Source organism: Bufo gargarizans, chromosome 3, assembly GCF_014858855.1.
Source record: "Bufo gargarizans isolate SCDJY-AF-19 chromosome 3, ASM1485885v1, whole genome shotgun sequence".
In the NCBI taxonomy this organism is placed as follows: Eukaryota; Metazoa; Chordata; class Amphibia; order Anura; family Bufonidae; genus Bufo; species Bufo gargarizans.
In genome coordinates this window covers 88,515,797-88,541,362 of record NC_058082.1, presented here as the reverse complement: position 1 = coordinate 88,541,362, position 25,566 = coordinate 88,515,797, and the positions used below count along the sequence as shown (strand labels likewise).

The 25,566-nt window shown below is 46.1% G+C and overlaps 1 protein-coding gene across 1 annotated transcript in view; it reads left to right on the top strand.

Annotated features, from left to right (window-relative positions):
* ZMYM2 (zinc finger MYM-type containing 2) overlaps positions 1-25,566 on the top strand; it is an 89,765-nt gene that overhangs the window by 18,033 nt on the left and 46,166 nt on the right. Inside the window, exons 2-5 of the mRNA XM_044288057.1 lie at positions 15,522-16,356; positions 20,507-20,789; positions 21,447-21,609; positions 23,083-23,295. Of these exons, the coding sequence (XP_044143992.1) occupies positions 15,597-16,356; positions 20,507-20,789; positions 21,447-21,609; positions 23,083-23,295 (1,419 nt within the window). The 5' untranslated portion in view covers positions 15,522-15,596. The remainder of the gene's footprint in view (positions 1-15,521; positions 16,357-20,506; positions 20,790-21,446; positions 21,610-23,082; positions 23,296-25,566) is intronic.

Genomic DNA, 25,566 nt, shown 5'->3' with positions numbered 1-25,566 from the left:
AAATAAATAAAATCATCATCATTTTCCGCTAACTTGTGACAAAAAATAAAAAGTTCTATGAACTCACTATGCCCATCAGCGAATACCTTAGGGTGTCTACTTTCCGAAATGGGGTCATTTGTGGGGTTTTTCTACTGTCTGGGCATTGTAGAACCTCAGGAAACATGACAGGTGCTCAGAAAGTCAGAGCTGCTTCAAAAAGCGGAAATTCACATTTTTGTACCATAGTGTGTAAACGCTATAACTTTTACCCAAACCATTTTTTTTTTGCCCAAACATTTTTTTTTTATCAAAGACATGTAGAACAATAAATTTGGCGAAAAATTTATATATGGATGTCGTTTTTTTTGCAAAATTTTACAGCTGAAAGTGAAAAATGTCATTTTTTTGCAAAAAAATCGTTACATTTTGATTAATAACAAAAAAAAGTAAAAATGTCAGCAGCAATAAAATACCACCAAATGAAAGCTCCATTAGTGAGAAGAAAAGGAGGTAAAATTCATTTGGGTGGTAAGTTGCATGACCGAGCAATAAACGGTGAAAGTAGTGTAGTGCAGAAGTGTAAAAAGTGCTCTGGTCATGAAGGGGGTTTCACCTAGCGGGGCTGAAGTGGTTAAAGGGTTTCTACCACATCGTTTTGACAAATTTAGCTGTCAGACACTAGCGATCCGCTAGTGTCTGCTCTACCAAACAATGCTATTATAATAGCTTTTTGTGCAGCCGTTTCCATTAAAAAAATAAACTTTTATTGATATGCTAATGAGCCTCTAGGTTCTATGGGGGCGTCTTTTCAGCACCTAGAGGCTCGGTCTACCTTCACAAAATGCCGCCCAGCGCGTCCCTCCAGCCCGCCCATCTCCTCTGGAATGCAATCCTACCTCTGAGTCAGCGAACGAATTCTCGTGCGTGTCTGTCTTTGGCGCAGGCGCAGTGAATGTCTGACCGCTGCCTGCACAGACATCTCTGGCATCGGCGCAGGTGCAGTGGAGATGTCTGTGCAGGGAACGGTCAGACATTCACTGCGCCGAAGACAGACGCGCACAGCGCAGGCGCGAGAATTAGTCCGCTGACTCAGAGGTAGGATCGCATTCCAGAGGAGATGGGCGGGCTGGAGGGACGCGCTGGGCGGCATTTTGTGAAGGTAGACCGAGCCTCTAGGTGCTGAAAAGACGCCCGCATAGCACCTAAAGGCTCATTAGCATATAAATTAAAGTTCGTTTTTTTTATGGAAACTGCTGCACAAAAAGCTATTATAATAGCATTGTTTGGTAGAGCAGACACTAGCGCAGTAGTCAGCAAACTGCGGCTCTAGAGCCACATGCGGCTCTTTAGCCCCATGATATTGGCTCTTCCAGGTGCGGGCCCACATGTACAGTGCGATAGCATTTTCGTTGCCCGTAGCAAAATAGGCAGGAGGGTGAAGACCAGGAAGTGGTGATGGCTCTGTTCTCACCGCTTTCTGGTCCTCGGTTGTAGGCTGTGCAGGGCTGCGCAGAGTGTGAGGTGCTCTGTGGCGTCACGCTGTGCACGCCAGTTCACAGCACAGCCGACAGCAGGAGGAACACAGAGCGCAGGTGGTGAGGAGCAGCGGCATCCAGGAGCCGGAGAGGTAAGTGCTTTTTTATTTTATGAAACTTGGGGCTGATCTGAGGCAATGGAGTGATGAGAATCATAATGGGAGATATGAGAGGCATCATGGATGATAATGGGGATGATGAGAGGCATGGGGCTGATTGAGGGGGTCATTTACTTTGGGGTCTGAGCTGACGTCTGATCTCAGGGAGGTCTTATTAACATTGGGGTTCTGATTAGTGGTCTGACCTGAGGCGTAATGAAAATTTTTTTTTTCCATACTGTCCTCTGAAACCTACGTGCGTCTTATAGGGTGAAACGTTGTGGAGTGAAAGATGTAGAGTCAAGGATTGAGAAAGGTATGTTCAGATGGTTAGGAATACCCTTATGAAGTAAATAACAATGTACCTTCCTATATACTTGAAGTTTAAAAAATTTGGCTCTAAAAAAAAAAAAAAATCGCTGTTTTGTCGATATTTGGCTCATTTTACTAATAAGTTTGCCCACCACTGCACTAGCGGATCGCTAGTGTCTGACAGCTAAATTTGTCAAAACGATGTGGTAGAAACCCTTTAAGGACCAGGCCATTTTTTGCAAATCTGACCAGTGTCACTTTAAGTGCTGATAACTTTAAAACACTTTGACTTATCCAGGCCATTCTGAAATATTTTTTTCGGCACATATTGTACTTCATGACACTGGTAAAATGAAGTAAAAAAATATTTTTTTTGCACAAAAAATACCTAATTTACAAAAAATTTGGAAAAATTAGCAAATTTCAAAGTTTGTTTCTCTACTTCTCTAATACATAGTAATACCCCTAAAAAAAACTGCTTTATCGGAATAATGCAGACCTTTCCGGATGGCCTTAAACCGGGAGCGTGTCATGGCCGTACTGTAAAGTGGGGTCTGGTATAGGTATCCCCACTCCAGTAAAGGCTGACACTGGGTTTCTTGACCAGGCCCATATGCAGCACGAGGCCCCAAAATGTCCTCATTTCCGCTGCACTGACCGGCTTCCAGCCACCGGGCCTGGCCAAAAAGGAGCCCGGGTGTTGAGCAACGAACTGTTGGGCGTACAGGTTCGTCTGCTCCACCAACAGATTTACCAGTGGGTCACTGAAAAAATGACAGTCATATTCAGTGAAGCCCACTGTGGAAATCTGGATTCCTGATTGGCCTACAAAATCAGGAATCACAGGCTCGTATCGCTCTGGGCTACACCAGACTAGTTCACCGGCAGGGTGCTCCGGTGGATTTAACTGGTGGGCCGGGAAACCAGTACGAGTCCCAGAGCTGCTCGTACTAGGCTGGGCCACAGGGTCCCTAACATGGCGGTCCCCATGCTCCGCCTGGCGGCGTCTCCGCCGCCTAGGGGGCTCATAATCATCGATAGATGATGATGAGGAGGACGCCGATGACAACAGGAATGTGGGGTCATCCTCGTCCTCACTGGGACTCTGAGTCGGAGGCAAGCTGGGCCTATGCCTCCTCGGCCGACAACGTCCGGCGGGCCATAGGGGAGTGTGTGTAAATCTTGTGTGTGGTTACGGGTGTTCGCGGACTTAAAGGGGTTCTGCACTTTCATTTAACTGATGATCTATCCTCTGGATAGATCATCAGCTTCTGATCGGCGGGGGTCCGACACCCTGGACCCCCGCCGATCAGCTGTTTGAGAAGGCAGCGGTGCTCCAGCAGCGCCGCGGCCTTCTCACTGTTTACCGCCGGGCCGCCCGCCCACTGACGTCACGACTTGTATCAACTAGAGTGGGCGCGGCTAAGCTCCATTCAAGTGAACAGAGCTTAGCCGCGCCCACTCTAGTTGATACAAGTCGTGACGTCAGCGGGCGGCCCGGCGGTAAACAGTGAGAAGGCTGTGGCGCTGCTGGAGCACCGCTGCCTTATCAAACAGCTGATCGGCGGGGGTCCCGGGTGTCGGACCCCCGCCGATCAGAAGCTGATGATCTATCCAGAGGATAGATCATCAGTTAAATGAAAGTGCAGAACCCCTTTAACCCTAAAACTAACAGGAAAAAAAAACTAACTAAAAAAGGGCAAAAAATGAGAATTTTCTTTTTTTCAAAACCGCTGATCAACCGTCCGAAGTTGATCAGCGGTGGGGTGTGCGTTTCGCTAACAGTGGCCGGACACTAAGAGTTCCGGCCACAGTCAGCGTACACACAAAAAAAATAAAAAATCCTGCACCCCAAAAAAGTGTGGGGGGGGGGGGGGGGAGGGGACAAGCGGCAGCACCCCTGGGGGTCTAGGATCACACAGCTGTGAACCCCAGACACCCTAACTTAGGGTGATGCAATCAAAGCTAATGCAACTAACTTTCCCTTTTTTTTCCCCTGCCTAACCCAAACTTTCCCTATGTACGTGAAGTTCAGATAGGGGGTGCTGGGGCACAGATGGGGTGACGCTGGCACCGATGGACGACACGTGCAGGCAGCTCCGTAACACAAAAGGAGGAGAGGAGCGCTTGCATCATTTGAATCTGCCGCCGGCCCGCCCACAGACCAATCAGAGGCGATCCTGAGAGGTGATGTCACAATCACCACTCAGGATCGCTGAATGGTGATTGGTGGGGTGAAATCACACCACCATCACCATCCTGTTCCGGGTTATAACCCGGAAATGCAGAAAACCGCAGGTCTGAATTGACCTGCGGTTTTCTGCGATCGCCGACATGGGGGGCACCGGGTTCCGATCACCGCGCTCCGGAAATGCAGATGCGGACTACACACTGTGTGCTGTCTACATCCATTCCTGCCCCATAGAGAATTAATGGTCCTTGCCCTACTGCCCCTTCCTGCTCTCTGATGTAGCTTCTAACCAGTAGAGGGCGCATGTGCAGAGGTCGCACTACATTTTTTCCAGAAGAGTAAAAATACTCCTGCCCATTTTTGAGGAGTATTTTTACCCGAGGAGTACGAAATTTGCAGTAATTCAAATACATAATATACAGGTCCTTCTCAAAAAATTTGCATATTGTGATAAAGTTCATTATTTTCTGTAATGTACTGATAAACATTAGACTTTCATATATTTTAGATTCATTACACACCAACTGAAGTAGTTCAAGCCTTTTATTGTTTTAATATTGATGATTTAGGCATACAGCTCATGAAAACCCAAAATTCCTATCTAAAAAAATTAGCATATCATGAAAAGGTTCTCTAAACGAGCTATTAACCTAATCATCTGAATCAACTACCGTATTTATCGGCGTATAACACGCACCTTCATTTTAAGAGGGAAATTTCAGGAAAAAAATTTAAATTTCAAATAAAGAACTTTGAAGCAAAATAAGGGTAGCTCAGAACTTTTTTTTATTAATATTATTACCACTTATAAGGTAAATAATGTAAAAGGATGACACTTATGGGGCTCTGTGGATGACACTTATGTCATCCACAGATCCCCATAAGTGTCATCTACAGATCCCCCATCAGATGGATCAGTGTGGAGAGAGGAGGCGGGGACACTCATGGCGGGGCCCGGTGCAGTGACTCTACTCTAATACACCGGGCCCCGCAACTGTTAAACATTCAATCTGATCTCTATATCTAATTGTAGACGCGCTGTACGGTACTTACTGTAGTACCGGAGGTATAACATTAAGACGGCGCAGACCGGCAGCTCCCTCGGTCATGCGCCGCCTGCCCCAGCTCCCTCGGTCATGCGCCGCCTGCCCCAGCTCCCTCGGTCATGCGCCGCCTGCCCCAGCTCCCTCGGTCATGCGCCGCCTGCCCCAGCTCCCTCGGTCATGCGCCGCCTGCCCCAGCTCCCTCGTCATGCGCCGCCTGCCCCAGCTCCCTCGGTCATGCGCCGCCTGCCCCAGCTCCCTCGGTCATGCGCCGCCTGCCCCAGCTCCCTCGGTCATGCGCCGCCTGCCCCAGCTCCCTCGGTCATGCGCCGCCTGCCCCAGCTCCCTCGGTCATGCGCCGCCTGCCCCAGCTCCCTCGGTCATGCGCCGCCTGCCCCAGCTCCCTCGGTCATGCGCCGCCTGCCCCAGCTCCCTCGGTCATGCGCCGCCTGCCCCAGCTCCCTCGGTCATGCGCCGCCTGCCCCAGCTCCCTCGGTCATGCGCCGCCTGCCCCAGCTCCCTCGGTCATGCGCCGCCTGCCCCAGCTCCCTCGGTCATGCGCCGCCTGCCCCAGCTCCCTCGGTCATGCGCCGCCTGCCCCAGCTCCCTCGGTCATGCGCCGCCTGCCCCAGCTCCCTCGGTCATGCGCCGCCTGCCCCAGCTCCCTCGGTCATGCGCCGCCTGCCCCAGCTCCCTCGGTCATGCGCCCGCCTGCCCCAGCTCCCTCGGTCATGCGCCGCCTGCCCCAGCTCCCTCGGTCATGCGCCGCCTGCCCCAGCTCCCTCGGTCATGCGCCGCCTGCCCCAGCTCCCTCGGTCATGCGCCGCCTGCCCCAGCTCCCTCGGTCATGCGCCGCCTGCCCCAGCTCCCTCGGTCATGCGCCGCCTGCCCCAGCTCCCTCGGTCATGCGCCGCCTGCCCCCTATTTTCAGGGGGAAAAAGTGCGTGTTATACACCGATAAATACGGTAATTAACTCTAAACACCTGCAAAAGATTCCTGAGGCTTTTAAAAACTCCCAGCCTGGTTCATTACTCAAAACCGCAATCATGGGTAAGACTGCCGACCTGACTGCTGTCCAGAAGGCCATCATTAACACCCTCAAGCAAGAGGGTAAGACACAGAAAGAAATTTCTGAACGAATAGGCTGTTCCCAGAGTGCTGTATCAAGGCACCTCAGTGGGAAGTCTCTGGGAAGGAAAAAGTGTGGCAGAAAACGCTGCACAACGAGAAGAGGTGACCGGACCCTGAGGAAGATTGTGGAGAAGGACCGATTCCAGACCTTGGGGGACCTGCGGAAGCAGTGGACTGAGTCTGGAGTAGAAACATCCAGAGCCACAGTGTACAGGCGTGTGCAGGAAATGGGCTACAGGTGCCGCATTCCCCAGGTCAAGCCACTTTTGAACCAGAAACAGCGGCAGAAGCGCCTGACCTGGGCTACAGAGAAGCAGCACTGGACTGTTGCATGTCATTCGAAATCAAGGTGCCAGAGTCTGGAGGAAGACTGGGGAGAGGGAAATGCCAAAATGCCTGAAGTCCAGTGTCAAGTACCCACAGTCAGTGATGGTCTGGGGTGCCATGTCAGCTGCTGGTGTTGGTCCACTGTGTTTTATCAAGGGCAGCGTCAATGCAGCTAGCTATCAGGAGATTTTGGAGCACTTCATGCTTCCATCTGATGAAAAGCTTTATGGAGATGAAGATTTCATTTTTCAGCACGACCTGGCACCTGCTCACAGTGCCAAAACCACTGGTAAATGGTTTACTGACCATGGTATTACTGTGCTCAATTGGCCTGCCAACTCTCCTGACCTGAACCCCATAGAGAATCTGTGGGATATTGGGAAGAGAAAGTTGAGAGACGCGAGACCCAACACTCTGGATGAGCTTAAGGCCGCTATCGAAGCATCCTGGGCCTCCATAACACCTCAGCAGTGCCACAGGCTGATTGCCTCCATGCCACGCCGCATTGAAGCAGTCATTTCTGCAAAAGGATTCCCGACCAAGTATTGAGTGCATAACTGAACATAATTATTTGAAGGTTGACTTTTTTTTGTATTAAAAACACTTATCTTTTATTGGTCGGGTGAAATATGCAAATTTTTTTAGATAGGAATTTTGGGTTTTCATGAGCTGTATGCCAAAATCATCAATATTAAAACAATAAAAGGCTTGAACTACTTCAGTTGTGTGTAATGAATCTAAAATATATGAAAGTCTAATGTTTATCAGTACATTACAGAAAATAATGAACTTTATCACAATATGCAAATTTTGTTAGAAGGACCTGTATAGCACCTTATCATACCAGGATGCCTTTATCTATGCAACTATCAAGATTAATTGCTTTTGATTATCTGATTATTCATCTGTGGTCCCCTGATGAACCAGTTCTACGGACTCTACGGAAACGTGTCGGGACAGGAATCTGTCAATTTGACCAGCAGGGTCACAGTAGGTGAGGGCTTGGCCATCGAGAGGTAGGTTCGCCCTTTTCGGGGTGGGTGCTCCGCCTGTAAGTAGGGGTAGTGTTCAGGGATTCTCCCCCCCCCCTCCTGTCCTGACTTCACCTCTTGATATCCATTATCCCAGGCCTCGGTCTCCAAACTGTAAGTCGTTGCATCTTTATTCATTTGGATGGTATTACCATGGTCACATCCAAAGTGAGACTTTGCCTATTTACCTGGCACAGTTCATATATGTTCTATTTGTATGGTGTGGTATTTTAAGATCTATAAGTAAAAGTTTAGTTTTATATGAAGTCATTTTTCTCTGTGATATTACACTTGCTCACATCTGCAGCGGAGGCTTTGTTGCGGATGAAAAAAGCCTTGTATGCAGCACTTTTTTTGGTCTGGTATAAAGACAGGCTCGTGAATGGAAACTGAACGGACTCAATCATAGTAAGTGTTGTCTGTTCAGCTTCTTCCGTCAGTTAGGCCGGGTTCACATTACATTTTTGCTATATTTTTAAAGGGATGTCTCATCATGGATAATGGGGGGCATATCGCTAGGATATGCCCCACTGTCTTATAGGTGCGGGTCCCACCGCAGGGACCCGCACCTACAGTGGATATAAAGTATACACACCCCTGTTAAAATGTCAGGTTTCTGTGATGTAAAAAAAAGACAAAGATAAATCATTTCAAAACTTTTTACACCTTTTAATGTGACCTATAAACTACAACTCAATTGAAAAACAAACTGAAATCTTTTAGGTGGAGGGAAAAAAAATATAAAATATGGTTGCATAAGTGTGCACACCCTTAAACAAATACTTTGTTGAAGCCCCTTTTGATTTTATTATAGCACTCAGTCTTTTTGGGTATGAGTCTATAAGCATGGCACATTTTGACTTGGCAAGACTTGCCCACTCTTCTTTGCAAAAACACTCCAAATCTGTCGGATTGCGAGGGCATCTCCTGGGCACAGCCCTCTTCAGATCCCCCCCCACAGATTTTCAATCGGATTCAGGTCTGGGCTCTGGCTGGGCCATTCCAAAACTTGAATCATCTTCTGGTGAAGCCATTCCTTTGTTGCTTTGGGTCGTTGTCATGCTGCAAGATGAAGTTCCTCTTCGTGTTCAGCTTTCTAGCAGAAGCCTGAAGGTTTTGTGCCAATATTGACTGGTATTTGGAACTGTTCATAATTCCCTCTAGCTTAACTAAGGCCCCAGTTACAGCTGAAGACAAACAGCCCCTTGGCATGATGCTGCCCCCACCATGCTTCACTGTGGGTATGGTGTTCTTTTGGTGATGTGCAGGGTTGTTTTTGCGCCAAACATATCTTTTGGAATTATGGCCAAAAAGTTCAACCTTGGTCTCATCCGACCATAACACCTTTTCCCACATGCTTTTGGGAGGCTTCAGATGTGTTTTTGCAAAATGTAGCTTGACTTGGATGTTTTTCTTCGTAAGAAACTGCTTTTGTCTTGCCACTCTACCCCATAGCCCAGACATATGAAGAATACAGGAGATTGCTGTCACATGTACCACACAGCCAGTACTTGCCAGATATTCCTGCAGCTCCTTTAATGTTGCTGTAGGCCTCTTGGTAGCCCCCCAGACCAGGTTTCTTCTTGTCTTTTCATCTATTTTGGAGGAACGTCCAGTTCTTGGTGATGTCACTGTTGTGCTATATTTTCTCTACTTGATGATGTCTTTGTGTTCCATGGTATATTTAATGCCTTGGAAATTCTTTTGTACCCTTCTCCTGACTGATACCTTTTAACAATGAGATCCCTCTGATGCTTTGGAAGCTCTCTGTGGACCATGGCTTTTGCTGTGGGATGCGACTAAGAACATTTCAGGAAAGACCAACTAGAGCAGCTGAACTTTATCTGGGGTTAATCAGAGGCACTTTAAATGATGGCATGTGTATGCTGACTCCTATTTAACAGGATTTTGAATGGGATTGTTTAATTCTGAACACAGCTACATCCCCAGTTATAACAGGGTGTGCACACTTATGCAACCACTTTTATTTTATTTTATTTTTTTGTTCTCTCCATCTAAAAGATTTCAGTTTTCAATGGAGTGGTACAGTTTATAGGTCACATTAATGGTGCAAAAAGTTCTGAAATGATTTATCTTTGTGTGTAGACTTTTTTTTTATATCCCCACTGTATATCGAGAATGGAGCCCTGCAAGGTGGCTGGAGGACTCCGGTCCAGCCACCACCAAGCCGGCTGCCCATAGAAGTGAATGGGAGAGTACCGCACATGCGCAGCCCCCCGCTCCTATTCATTTCTATGGGGCTGACGGAAATAGCCGAGCCAGCGGTGCTTCACTTGCGGGGCTCTGTTCTCAATATAGGTGTGGTACCCGCACCTATAAGACAATCGGGGCATATCCTAGCGATATGCCTCCGTTGTCCATGATGAGACAACCCCTTTAATGTACACACAAAAAAGTATATATACATTAACAGACGCCATACTGTGGCTTCTGTCACCATAGAATTCCATTGTATAAAAAAAAATTTAGCCTACATTTTTTTTGCTGGACTTTGCAGGAAGGAAAAACATAGTACACTACACTTTCCCATCCTGACAAGTACATGTTGTGTTTTTTTTTTTTTTTTTTTTAACTATGGAACTTCATGGTGATGTATGTCCCAGTATGGCATCTGTTGTGTATGTTGATCGTATGACAAAAACCCAGACTTGCGTGCCCGATCCAGCACTTTCATTATTTTCGTTCTGAGCAGAACAGCAGAAATAAATAGTGGTGATGTAAATGGGGCCTAAGAAGGGGGGGTTTTATGTAGGGACCATTACTGGTCTAATAACATCAAGCAAAGTTATAAAGTCCAGTCTAATATGGCGGATCTTCCCTGTACTTTACCACTTGGCTATAATAGTCTGTATGTGGTTCAGTGTGTGATTGATGTGTGTAATTGATGTATGTGGTTCAGTGTGTGATGTATGTGTGTGTGAGATGATCACACACATTAAGTTACACGCTGCTGTCACCTTCTTCTGCGTCCATCTTCATGTCTGGGCCCAGTCTTTAGCTCCACCGCCGCCAGGGTACTTGTGCAGCGCACCCGGCACTCCATATTCAAACATCCCCCAGGAGCCAGCCCTCCGGCTTCCCCGAGGCAGGACCTATATTGCTCCTGCGCCTGCCCAAACTAACCAATGGTAAAGCTCCTTGCTGTCTGGAGCTTTGCTATTGGTTACTTCAGGCAGCATCGCTGCGCTGCCTGTTTCGTTCACTGCGTGTCTTACGCAGATGAAAAGCAGGGAAAAGTCTAAGGTGTATTGGTGCGCCTTAGACTTTTTCCAGGGAGTAAAATTGACGGAACAGGCGTCTATGACGCTTGTACAGGTGTTATTGCAACCTCTGTACATGTGCTTGTATTCCTGGCTGATATAAAAGGCTTTCTGTAACAATCTCACATAAGGCTCACCTACAGGAGTAAGACACATTAGTCCGCAATGTTTGCTCCTTCTACCTGGAAGGACAACTCGGTGACTACCTCTGCCAGAACAGATGGTGCCTGATGCTTTCATGTGACAGTGGATGGAAGCACCCAGCAGCTGATTGCGCCTAGGTCTCAGAGGGAGACTGTCTTGCAAGGGCTGATTTCTCTAGTCTCCATGGAGACCAGGGTTTGCTCAGCCCTGTCTTAGACTACGTATGCATTTACAGAATGGTAATTGGTGGCCAACATAGATTCTGCAGCAGTGTACGAGGATTGTAAGAGCTCAGTTTCTTATGTTAAAAGGGGTTTTCGACACTTTAGAACTGAGCTATCCTCTGGATAGGTCATCAGTATCTGATCAGTGGGGTTTGACACCTGGGACCCCTGCCGATCTGCTGTTTGAGAAGGCACCAGCCCTCCTGTCAGCACCACGGCCTTCCCCTTACTCACCAAGCACAGCGCCGTCCATTGTAGAGTGGCTGTGCTTGGTATCGCAGCTCATCCCCATTCACCTCAATGGGGCTGAGCTCTGCCTAGGCCATGTGAAAGATGAACGTGCCGTCACTGGCCTAGGGAAGACTAAGAGAAGGCTGCCATGCTACTGCAAGTGCCTCTGCCTTCTCAAACAGCTGATTGGCAGGGGTCCTGGGTGTCGGGCCACCACCGATAAGATATTGATGATCTATCCAGAGGACAAGGCCTTGGGGAAAAAAAACCTTCAAGGTTCATGAACGCAGCCATGGCTATGTTTCAGGGTCTTATGGCCCTTTACACGGGCTGAGCATCAGGGACATAATTACTAACAAGCATTTGTAGGAACACTAGTTAGCTATTATCTGGCAGTGTAAAGGTGCTTGTTCATAGGGTAATATGCTCGTTTGTGCGGTCACCTAAATCATTTTTTTGCCATCAGCAGATCGTGCTGTGTAAACAGTGCTGTATGAGGAACGATCAATGGCATTAGCGATCGCTGCTCCCCATACTGTGGAGGAGATCGCTGCACGTAATTGCAGTGGCCTGCTTCTCTCCTGGTCGTTGCCTGCTCAATTGAGAAGAGTAAAGCAGGATTTAGACAGTCTCTTTAGGTCCATCTTCATAGTACAAAAGTAACCCATTTGTGTGTTTGAAGGAGACTGGAGTATCCAATGCTAAGCCATACAGACATGGATATACGAACTCCAGACACTTGGTGCCCCCCGGTATGCTGTTACACTGTGCCGCACAAAAGTATTCAACACCCAGTCCACAGATTTTTATGACTTTAGTTACAGGCATCACGCAGACAGTGCTGCCTGGTCGTAGGTGCAGCCTGGAATCTGGCAGAAGTAATAGAGCATGGTGAACATTTCTAAATAACGTCATTTAAAAAAATATTCCTGGCACCTAAAAAGAACGTAGACACGGCCTCTAGGGGTGTCCCTTCTGCCTAATTTGCAGTCCACTACCAGCAAGATCCGTCCCTGGTAACGGAAGGCATAGAGGAAGTGGGCGGATGTCAGAGCTAACTGGGATACTGAGCCAGATAAAAACTGCTTCTACATGGCTTATGAAAATTATAGGAGTCTCCTGTGTATCTGTAAGTGTGGTGTCCCCCTCCGTTCTGTGAGCTCCAGAGCTGAAAACCTATTAAAAGGGGAAAGGACGTCGCAGCAGTATAGTGCTGGCTGATTCCACAGAAGGAAGACACACCCTCTGCTTCTGAATGGAATGCATCTAGCTGTGCAGCTGAAAGACATTAGGGAAACCCAGAAAAAAACTGATCCTTCATAGTTATGATTGTATAAAGAAGCACAGCCATTATGCAAACTTTTTTTTTTTTTTTACTTAAGTGCTCTTTTAAAGGGAGTTTGTCTCCAGTTTTTTGCTTCCCTAATTTTCAACCCTTAGGCCTCATGCAAAAAATGCGGATGACGTCCGTGTGCATTCTGTATTTTCTGGAACGGAACAGATGGCCCCTAATAGAACAGTTCTATTCTTGTCCGTAATGCGGACAATAATGGGATGTGTTCTATTTATTTGCAGAACAGAAAAACAGACATATGGAATGCACACGGGGTAACGTAATTAAAAAAAAAAAAAAATAATAAATTCTGTAAAAAGCTGCTCCATCAATTAACCATATTCTGCTAAGGCTAGTCTCACCCCTTTGGTGTTGGGTGTATCGGCAGACAATGCCGGGAATTGGCCGGACACCAGCTAGAGCAGTGATGGTGAACCTTTTACAGACAGAGTGCCCAAACTGCAACCCAAAACCTGAATACTACAGTCCATGCGCTTTATCAGTTAGCTATAAGTCTGCCTACCAGTTAGCATCACTGTTATAGCTAACTGATAAGCTATCTGTCAACTCATCATTCTATTTTAGGTTGGGGAAAATGGGTCACTTCTGCAAATATACTCTGGGGGACCTATTTCTATGAGTATCTCTATAGTATTCCCTCCCCTCGCCATTCCCCATAATTAATATTAGCTCCTTCCACTCCTTCACCTGCTTCTGCAGATGCAGGGACCAGAACGGAGGCTACATACCAGTGGAGCACATAACCACGCCCACGGGACGCTAAGGAGGATTGTCCCAGTCACCGCCTGCCTTTGGCAAGGTGCCCAGAGGGTCGTTATTACTCTGCTCTAGTGCCCAGTAACGCCCCCCTGCAGTGACTGGGCAAATCCCGCGCAGGCGCAGTATCGGTGAGTGCCTGCGTGGGATTTTGGAGGACGAGAGGAGGAAGGGAGGTCCGATGCAATGAATAAAATAAATGATGTAACGGGGAGGGGGCGGCGCCGTAGGCCAAGAGAGGAATACGTAGTAACGCCCGATGAAGTGAATAAATTAAATGACGTAATCAGAAGGGGGCGGTGCCGTTCGGCAAGTATGTGGGAGGACATTTATTTCTTAGGAGGCGTGCTGGGCTTGGAAGAGGGGCGGGCTGGGCACTGCAGGGGGGTGTTACTGGGCACTAGAGCAGAGTAATAACGCCCCTCTGGGCACCTTGGAACCTCATTTGCATATCAGAAAAATTGCTTTTTTAAGAACGAAAAGTTGAATAAAAGAAAGAAGACACATGTAGGTAAGAAGGTACTTTATTGCACATTGCTATGTAAACTGTTTTATATGGTCAAAATAGGTAACAGATTCCCTTTAAAGGGAGTCTGTCACCTCCATATGGCCATATACAGCGCTTACATGGCTCTGTAGCACGCCTATACAGGATTGTAACGGTACCTTTGTTCTTGCACAAGCGGGAAAAACTAAGTTTAATTCATATGCAAATGAGCACTCGCAAGTGCCCAGGGGAGGAGTTCAGTGTGTAGGTGCCCAGACTGCTCTGCCTTCTTTTCACTTTACTCCTCCCCAGTCTCTGCCTTTGCCCACCCTCCAAGTCTATGCCATCCATATTATTATTATTATTATTTTTGCGGATCCATTGTAACCATGCCTAAAATGGACAAGAATAGGACTTGGTATATTTTTTTTGCGGGGCTACGGAACGGACATACGGATGCGGATAGCACACGTTGTTTTTTTGTGGATCCATTGAAATGGATTTCTTGGCTACTGTCGCAGGTGCGTCATATCGCATTGTGAGACTGTTGATATTACAAAAAAAGTTGCACAACAAAAAGAATACAGCTAAATGGTGACATGTGTCGCACAACTAATTGTCGCTGAAAAGACATTCAACATTTTTTGTAATGCCACCATGTAGCCCCGGCAGGAACAGGTAGGAGCACTGATGTGTGTGCCAGTTCAGAACTAACTAACGCTACAATGGAATCCGTACACCGCATACGTGTCAGCACTGTGCCAGTGTACAGATGCCTATTTTGTAAATTAAAGGGGTTCTGCACCTTCATTTAACTGATGATCTATCCTCTGGATAGATCACCAGCTTCTGATCGGCGGGGGTCTGACACCCGGGACCCCCGCCAATCAGCTGTTTGAGAAGGCAGCGGCGCTCCAGCAGCGCCGCTGCCTTCTCACTGTTTACCGCCGGGCCGTCCGCCCACTGACGTCACGACTTGTATCAACTAGAGTGGGCGCGGCTAAGCTCTGTTCACTTGAATGGAGCTTAGCCGCGCCCACTCTAGTTGATACAAGTCGTGACGTCAGTGGGCGGGCGGCCCGGCGGTAAACAGTGAGAAGGCCGCGGCGCTGCTGGAGCGCCGCTGCCTTCTCAAACAGCTGATCGGCGGGGGTCCCGGGTGTCACACCCCCGCCGATCAGAAGCTGATGATCTATCCAGAGGATAGATCATCAGTTAAATAAAAGTGCAGAACCCCTTTAAATGGGGAAAAAATAAAGTAGATTACAAAAAATAATTTTAGAATAGATTTTAATAACATTATTCAATAGGTTAGGTTCTCTTTAAGGATTAATGGCTCCTTTTCCCCCAGCTATTCCCAATGTCATAATGACTGTGTATTTCTCTGTCCTAGGTTACCTGGAATGCACATGTGTCCTTTTAAAAGGGGCTGAAAATCGACACACATTCTGTTTCTCCATCTCATGCAATGGCTACAGGACTAAAAAATGTGGGCAACGCTTTTGGTGGCCCAGCTTCCTCTAAAACCTTCCAGACCACCCCTGTTGTAGTAGATGACGATGATGACGTGGTCTTCATTGAACCTGTGCAGGTGCCTCCGAATGCAGCAACCACAACTCCAAGAAGTGCTGGATTTTCATCAACGGCAAAAGAAAATAACAGGACAGACTTGAAATCGCACTCTTCCAGCAAGGATTTAGAGACTAGCAAAGGAGCAATAAGTGAGACAATCATCATTGATGATGAGGAAGAACCTGAGCCCACTCGTGTCCATGACAAAAATGCTTCCACTTATGCCAATCGCAGACTTATGGACTCCAACAGACCTATCGGTGTGGATTATCCATCTTCATCCAACTTCTCAAGAAACAAGCCAAATGCCGGCCTAATCAGTTCTGGTATTACTACTGAGCCTGACTCTGAAATACAGATAGCAAATGTCACCACTTTAGATTCTGGATTGAACTCTGTAAGCGATGGACACCATCACACTACAGAGAGTAGAGATATGAATCTGATGATCACACATGTTACATCCCTGCAGAATCCTGGTATGGTAGACGTATCTAATGGATTGCAGTCAGCTAATTTTAGTGGCCATATACCGACTTTTCCACCTCCACTTACCTCACAGACCAAGTCTACAACAGGACCTTATAATCCAGGAAGAATTAGCGTTGGTGGTGATGTCTTTCAAAATGGTGAATCTACGACACATCATACTTCTGGTTAGTGTTAAATGATGAGTCAATAAGCAAGTAAAATGAGGATAAAATTACAGATTCTGGGAAGGTTTACATATCCTGCATTAATGAATATGCATATTACTTACCTTAAAGGGGTTATCCGACACACATGCTCCCACATATGCAGGGCTCCTCACACTGATTCCATTTACCTGGCTCCCTGCGTTGTTCCTGGTCCCCGCACCGCCTCCGCGTGTGCTGATGAAAAGAGCAACCAATGGCAGGTGGTGATGGGGACAAGCCTCCCTAGCGTCACCCGCGTCACCACCTGCCACTGGCTTCCCCGACACCGGATATTTTCGTCCGTGCACGGGGAGAAGCAGCTGCGGTGCGGGGAGCCAGGTAAGTAGAATTGGTGTGAGGGCCCGAGCATATGGGGGAGCATTTGTTAGTGTCGGATAACCCCTTTTAAAGGAGTTCCTCCAGTCATATGCATAAAAACTCTTATACATGTCAGTGCATAAATTCAGTGTTTTTTAGTTTATCTAGATTTCAAAAATAATTGTTATATCCTGTGGTTTTTTTTTTTGCAGGATGCTCCTACCCATTGTTTTCAGTATGGGGCATAGTAGGAGTCCTGCATATCTGCAGCTAAAGTAACTTGACTAAGGCAATGACTTATAAGCCATATTTGTGTCTTTTTTAAAGGGAATGTTCATCTAATAAAATCCTGTCACCTTTGACCATGACCGGTTTTCAGCTCTACTGTATCTTTATTGTTGCGTATAGTGAAAGCTTCCTATTGCTGAGTAATAGGGATGGAGACATCTTTAGAAAAAACAGCAAAACTTTAAAAGGAAATCTCACATCACATGTTAAACTAACCTACTTTTTAGATGAGCACTTGCCAGTTGATTATTTGATTTTGATGATTTTTTTTGGGATTTTTTTTGATTTGCACGTAGATCTTAACTCAGTTTCCTTGATGGCTGCCAGACACTTCCCGGGCTGAAGGAAACTGTACTGCGCCAATGCCAGGTAAGGAGGAAACAAAGGCATCGGTGCAGTATAGATTCCTTCAGCCAGAGAAGCATCTGTCTGTACTGCACATCTGCTTTCACAGGGGCAAACAGACATTCTCCAGACACCAGGCTTGGTTACGTATGACAAAAGCTACTGTACATGAGGATCTTAGAGTGCTTTGCTGGCTTGATTAATTTTTCAATCACATTATGCACTGCTTATATTCGGGGATTATGACAACCATGCAATCCAGCAGCGGTGGCCGTGCTTGCACACTATAGGAAAAAGTGCCAACATATGTGCACTCCCACGGTCCCAGCCACCAGAGAGACCAAAGCTTCCTGTAGTGTCCAAACACGACCACAGCTTCTGGATTGCAGGGTGCTCTTAACCCTGGATACGGGCAGTGTATAATGTGGCGATCAAACTAGGTAGGCCATCTGTTTTAAAGTCCCACGAGATCCCTTTTAAAGGGCTTTTCTGGGATCCTGCGGTCCCACAAACCCACCTTAATTACAAATAACCTGCCTTTCAAACAAAGATTATTATTTACCTAGCATTCGGAAGTTATGAGCCTCTCGGGAACCCAGTCCTGTGACTCTGCTCTTTATGAAAATCTTGCTTCTGCTGACGTTGCGTCCTTTACCAGGTTTCTGGCCTGGGCTATGGGTAGGACATTGCTTGGGCTGGATGTGGACAGAACTACTGCTTTTCCGAGTGAATGCACAAATGAGTTGTATTCAGGAGTTTGCAGTTACTCCAGGAATCGTTGTGGCCCCATCCACAGTGGAAGAGACATCCTGTCCATAGCCCAGGCCAGAAACCTGGTAAAGGGAGGTGTCTTAATGGAAGCAGGATTCTCAGAAGAGGAGCGTCTCATGATCATGTTCCTGAGATTACAAACTTTCTTCCTTGGGCATGTAATGAGTAGTTAAGGTTGCTTTGTCGGTCCTGGAAATACCTCTAATATATGGTGAGCTATGAGCTCCCAGCGTTGCGCTCTGCAGCATGTGTTACTCTGTACAACAAGGATCAGCAACCTCCGGCTGTTCTGAAATTACAACTCCAAGAGCCCTCCTTTAACTTCCGTGGGAGTTACAAGAACAGCAGAGTAAGTGTGCATGCTGGGAGTTGTTGTTTCACAGCAGCTGGAGTGCCGGAGGTTGCTGATCCCTGCTGTACAATGATGCTTTATGGAATAGCTCAGCTTGCTTACATGACAAGTCATTACTATAGAAAATGTGGTCATGACTTGCCAAATCCAGAAATATACAAATCGTCCTTATATTTTATAGAGTAACTGTGACCAAAAATGAGTTTACAGTACTCCCGAATTCTCATAGGCAGTAACTATGTAAGCCTTTCTATTTAAAGGGGTTTTCTGGGTGTTTAAAAATTAGCTTAAAGCGAACCTTTCACCTCATTTTCACTTTTTAAACTATCAACAGTACGTTATAGATTACCTTTAGTGTGTTGTTATCCATGTTAGGTGCGCTTTCCTGCGCTCTTTATTCATCCAGAAATCGGCTTATAAAGTTCAAATTTTGTGCTGTAACAGTCAAGCAACAAGTCAAGGGGGTAGCCCTTTCCTCTCCTCTGGCCGTACCGCCCCTGCCCTAACGCCGCCTCTATGCCATGTAATTGACAGCAGGCTCACTCGCAGGGACGGCGCTTCTGAATCCTGCGCATGCGCCGTCCTCCTCATTCGCCGCTCGCTCCCGTCTTTCTTGCGGACACAAGCGCGACCATGTAAGAGAATAGCGCATGCGCCGTACGCGATTCCTGCCTGCTTCTCTTCTCTACCTCCCGTGCGCGCGCTCCACTATCTTCATGCTCCAAGTGCCCCACGTGATCACTGTAGACTTGTAACCAGATTGCAAGCCAGTGATCATCGGGAGCGGAGCTTGTGTCCGCAAGAAAGACGGGAGCGAGCGGCGAATGAGGAGGACGGCGCATGCGCAGGATTCAGAAGCGCCGTCCCTGCGAGTGAGCCTGCTGTCAATTACATGGCATAGAGGCGGCGTTAGGGCAGGGGCGGTACGGCCAGAGGAGAGGAAAGGGCTACCCCCTTGACTTGTTGCTTGACTGTTACAGCACAAAATTTGAACTTTATAAGCCGATTTCTGGATGAATAAAGAGCGCAGGAAAGCGCACCTAACATGGATAACAACACACTAAAGGTAATCTATAACGTACTGTTGATAGTTTAAAAAGTGAAAATGAGGTGAAAGGTTCGCTTTAAGGGGGTTGTCCCACAGAAAATATTTGTTATATTAAAATTTTTGGTAGTGGTCCTGCTTGATTCCTTATTCCCATGGGGGAAGAATCTTGTTACCCACTTCTGTCTTAACCTGTCACTGTGAGTTTCTGGTTTGTCATACTCAAGGACTTAGTTGCTGCCAAAATGGGACACATTTGAAAGGGTCGAAATGAGGGTTTGGTATTTGCATAAACTTATGACTCATGAATTTAAGCAGCATAACTCTGATGCAGTTAAAGGGGTTGTCACTTCAGGAAATCGCATTTATCATGTAGAGAAAGTTAATACAAGGCACTTACTAATGTATTGTGATTGTCCATATGGCTTCCTTTGCTGGCTGGATTAATTTTCCCATCACATTATACACCGCCCGTATCCAGGGGTTATGACCACCACTACAGTGCAGATACGAGGTGGCTGGGACAGGAGCTGCTGCGCATGCGCGCGTGTGTGTGTGTGTGTGTGTGTGTGCTCCCACTTTCCTGGCCACAAAAGAGACCGGTGCATTTTACTATAGTGTACAAGCACGACCACCGCTTCTGGATTACAGGGTGGTCATAACCCCTGGATACGAGCAGTGTATAATGTGATGGAAAAATGAATCCACCCAGCAACGGAAGCAATATGGACAGTCACCATACATTAGTAAGTGCCTTGTTCTCTACATGATGAATGCCTTTTGTTGAGTTGAGACATCCCCTTTTCAGGAAAAAACTGATTTGTTGTGATTTCCCCCTCTCCCCCCTTTCCCCACTAGCATTAGAGAGGCCATGGAATAACTAGGATAGCTATGTCCATGTGACCAGACCAGCAGCTCTCTATATTATTAAATGGGTCTGAGTTGCATTACCAGAATTTAGAATGGAATCTGAGTGCTATCAAAATTGACTCCTATGTCTTTCCTTTTAGATGCCTGGATATCGCAATCTGCATCATTTCCTCGAAATCAGCAGCCTGGTGTTGATACCATGTCGCCAGTGGCCTCCCTTCCTAAACAAGTCTTGCAACCTCCCCCACCACAGCAGCCTTCCAAAGCTGTCAAAGTCACTTGTGCAAATTGCAAGAAGCCGCTTCAGAAAGGGCAGACGGCATATCAGCGGAAAGGATCCACTCATTTGTTCTGTTCCACTACTTGCTTATCATCCTTTACACAGAAACCGGCTCCAAAGAAGCTCTGCACTATGTGCAAAAAGTAAGCGGCTGTTTAACATTAGAGTGTGAGAGAGCGCAGGACAGGGGTTCTTAAATACATCCGACTACGACATTGTCCCTGACTGACCAGAAGCCTTACTTAAAGGGGTTGTGCCAACTGGACAGCCTTCTCTGTGTGACTCTGAACCCGGTGATCAGCTGGTAACATCTGGGAAATGTAGTATTACATGGTGCTCTTCTAAATGAATAGCAATTGTGATGTTCACATCCGGTGTCAAACCTGCCAGAGCATTGTTTCTAGCAACTCTGCATCTTATATAGGCTGTCCAGAGTGGTCAACTGGCTGTCTACCTTGTCCATGTGCCCAAACAGGTCAGACAGACGGAGGTTGCCGAAAGAGACAAGTGTGTATTTTATGGCATTATGAAGTCATTGATTTAGAATCAAAATGAAAGCTGCTTTGCCAACAAGACCATGCAAAGTCCTCTTTCTATGCTATGACTCTAGGCCACCTGTACACATTGTGGAATATGTGTGGGTTTTTCTTTCTGCGAGGATTCCTGTGTGGGAAAAACCGCAGTGTATTACGGTGATTGCTTAATTTTTCCGCAGGAAAGATCTTCTGAAATTAGGCTAGCTCTGGGCGCCTTACTCCAGTGTCTAATAGCGTTGAGATGTTTTTAAATTTGTTTTTCAGAGATATAACAACAATGAAAGGTACAATTGTTGCCCAAGTAGATTCAAGTGAATCTTTCCAGGAATTCTGCAGTACCTACTGCCTATCACTGTACGAGGACAAGCAGAACTCTGCCAAAAATCAAAACAAGTCAAGGTGTACAATTTGCGGCAAATTAACTGAGGTATATAGTTCTTTTATTATCTTAAAAACTCGAATGCATTAAATTCTGCACTGCAAATTCTTTAAAATACTTACTTATTTTTTGAAGGGGGGAGAATTCTGCTAGCAGTTACCTTTTAGGCCTCATGCACACGGCCGTTGTTTTGGCAGTTCGGATGCGGACCTATTCACTTCAATAGGGCCGCAAAAGATGCGGACAGCACTCCGTGTGCTGTCCGCATCTGTTGCTCCATTCCGTGGCCCCGCTTAAAAAATATAAGATGTCCTAATCTTGTTTGCGGATAAGAATAGACATTTATATTAAAGGCTGACTGTGCCGTTCCGCAAATTGCAGAACGCGCACAGACGCCATCCGTGTTTTGCGGACTGTGTGCATGAGGCCTTAGTCTGATTGGGGGAGCTGAGTATAGCACAATCACAGTCCAGTGATGGTATAAGACCTATTTGTGATTTAGCACTCCTTCAAATCTCCTCTCTGAGCTAAAAATGACCATGCTATTTTTTTTATTTTTTCTCCTCATCTACAAAAAAAATGGATTCGTGAAAAAAAATCTTCTGTGCGTATTGTGTGTTTTTTTTTTTTTTTTTTTTTTTTTTTTTTTTCCTGCCTCATTCCAATCAAAAAGGAAAAAGACCTGAAGTGAGTTCCTGATCGGGGACACAGATCTGTTAAAGGGGGATTTGTGAATATGTATGTGATTGTCTTTGAAGATGGTTAGCACACAGGAGAAAAATATGGGCATGAGAGCTAGGCCTGCTTCGTGTTTGTCCAGAGATCTGGTTCAGTTCCCCTTTGGCGTTTTCTACACTGAAGGTAGAGCTGATCCCATAGTTTTCTGTGGAATCATTCTTATTCATTTGGCGCCAGATGTCATAACGCCAAACAGTAAAACTCTGCATGCTACGTCTTCCCGTCCGGCGTTAAAGTCTACATGCGTCGGATCTGTGCACCGACATCAGTTGTGTCCGGCTCCCAGCCTAAAAGAGCTGGGTGGGCACAAGGGATATATGTGAAGCGGACCTAAGCTCTTTAAAAAGACCTTCTAAAACGGGCATGCTGGGAGTTGTAGTTTCTGCAGCAGCTGGAGGGCCGCAGGTTGAGCATGCCTGTTCTAAAATAAGCATGTCTGTATGACATAAGGGTATCTTCACACATTGCACGTTTGCTGTGGATTTTTTAGCAGCAGAATTTTGGGTGGAAAATCCACAGGGTACAATGGAACTAGCAAAGTGGACGAGATTTTACAGCATGTTAATTTATGCTGTGTATTTCCACCATGGAGTTCACCATTTGCAATTCATAGAGTGCTATCCTTGGCAAATCCGCATTTAATGCATACAGAATTTTTGTTTTCTAGTATACACTGTAATAAATTCCCATTTAAGAGAATGAATGCAGCTCGAGTGCTTTGGTGTTGCGGGTTGTGATTTTGTGAAACTACTAACTCGATTTCTCTTGTTTTTATGCTTCCAGATTCGTCATGAGGTCAGCTTTAAAAACATGACCCACAAGCTGTGCAGCGACCATTGCTTCAATCGCTACAGGATGGCCAACGGCTTGATCATGAATTGCTGTGAGCATTGCGGTGAATACCTGCCAAGCAAAGGAGCTGGAGACAATATACTCATGGTTGATGGCCAGTGGAAGAGGTTCTGCAGTCCAGCCTGCCTCAATGAATTTAAGCTGGTAAACTACTTTTCAAGTGTTCCCAACATATACTTCTAGAAAGGAAAGAAAGTCCTTCATTGTGATAGTCTGCACACACTGCTATGCAATTTGTACCAGGCGCCTTTGATACTGAACATGTGAAACAATGAGTGGGAACCTGCATTAACTGTTTCCAAACTATGCGGGGCATGGTATTGCCTGTTCACCAGCCCCAGTGCATTACTGACTCTCAGGTCTGTAAAATAAATAAAAAAAAACACACATTAAGATTCTTGCAAGAATTTACTTATATTTAGAGTGCCTACTCTTCATTTGTTATCTCTGCTTGTAGATTTGACATTAACATAAATTTTTGGGGACATGGAGGCAATTACCTACCATCTTTTGTCATTACCAATGCCTTTTATGTTTTGATGTTCTCGGCAAAACCCATTTGTTAACAAATAACAAGTATTCATTTGAAATATGCATCTTGTTCTTTGGAAATATTTTATCCTTTTGGTTTTTGCAGTGCTACCCTTTGTTGCATGTTACAGTTAGGCCTGGTAACTAAGGTTTGAGTAGACGGGGAGCATTTCCTGCTGTTCCCAATGCATTTGTATCGGTCACACTCGGACCACTAGAGTCTTGTAATACACTTACTATTAGCTTTAAAGTTAAAAGCAAATATGACAACTTCCTTTGTGTGTGCTGAAAAAAAATGACATTTACTTAACATGCGTTTTTTTTTTTTTGCGTTAGGGCTCATATTTTTTTTCAAATAGTAGCGAACTATACCAGAGTGCTGAAGACCGAGCTCACTTTGGCAGGGCGTTAGTAGTGTTAGTTGGGGTGCATTTTTCTTTGCAGTTCCTCTTGTTTTTCGTCAACCTGTTTCTGTGCTTTCCTCACCAGAAATAAGGTGCGGGTTTCGCAGAGCTAATTAAAGGGGTTGTCCGGGATTGGGGGGACATTATTCTAATAGTACTAGTTTGCCTTACACATTACAAACATGCATGTACTATCTCTTGCACATATTTCTCATGCCCCGTTTTCATCCAGTACATTTTTGGCCTGAAAGTGACTGTTTTCTTGTTCTCAGTAACGTACCGGGTCCCTGGCAAGCGAGCAAAGCCTCCTCTTCCACTGGCAGCCTAAGTCATTATGCAGAGTGGATGGAGGGGAGGTAACTAGGCCGGCTGACATTGCGCTAAGCTTCGCCCCTCCGGTCCGGTGAAGTCATGGAGCTTTATAATGAATGGAGGCAGATCACTATGCTAGTTAGCATAGAAAACTCCTCCCATGTAACGTGCATGATGCATGAATATGTATGAGGGGGGCGGGTGCAGGGACGCAATGTTAGAATGTAGAAACCGGGAGATGCTGCGCTGGGAACCGCGGTGCGGCAGGAAGTGATCGAACAGATATGTAAACAGTCTGTTGGGGACTGTAGGAGCCATGCTGCAGTATAAAAGCTACCTAAAAACATCTGGGGAACATAGACTCGGCTAGTAACGGTGAGTAAGCTGTTATAAAGTTGATCCCGGACAACCCCCTTTAAAGCTTGGAGCAAAGCCCATCCTGTTAGGCAACTTATTGCCTCAGGTCCTGTTTCTGAAACTCCCAGGGTTCCCTCTGGTGGGGGTGGGGTATGGAAGTTATGGGGAACCATATATTACCCCCTTCAGCGGCGGCTGCAGGGGTTATTTAGTATGACACACAGTGGCCTTTCATGTGATAAATGAATGGGCTGGGACTGCTGCAGGTACCATCACCTGGCTATCAGGTCCTTTATAGGACACCTGGAAAATCAGGGAACAAAGTCTTCTCATAGTTTATGGTCATCTTTACAATAGTAATTGAATTCAGGCTGCATAAAATGTGATTTGTTTCTATATTCATAATTCTGCTATCATTTAAATTAACTGTGCGCTAGATTTGTAGGTTTTTTTTGGGGGGGGGGTTAAAGTTTTGCCGTAAATAGACCAAAAATAGGGTTTTGTGTTGATCTGGTTTCTATGTTCAATTTGTTTTATCACATGTACTTGTATATTAATCGTAGACACAAGTTTAGGTTTAAGAAGTGTCTTGCATTGTCATATCTATTGTGTGGATTCTTATCGGTATATACAGGACTCGCTTGGCAGTGTATACACTGTGTATGGTGGCTTGTATCCTTACAACCAACCCTTGACAGAGAACAGGTAGGCCAAAGCATTGAGGAGGGACATTTTGGCCGGACAGTAGAACACTTGCAGGCTTCGGTGGTGTTGCTTCATGCATTGATAACTTAGTAAAGAGGAGAGATAA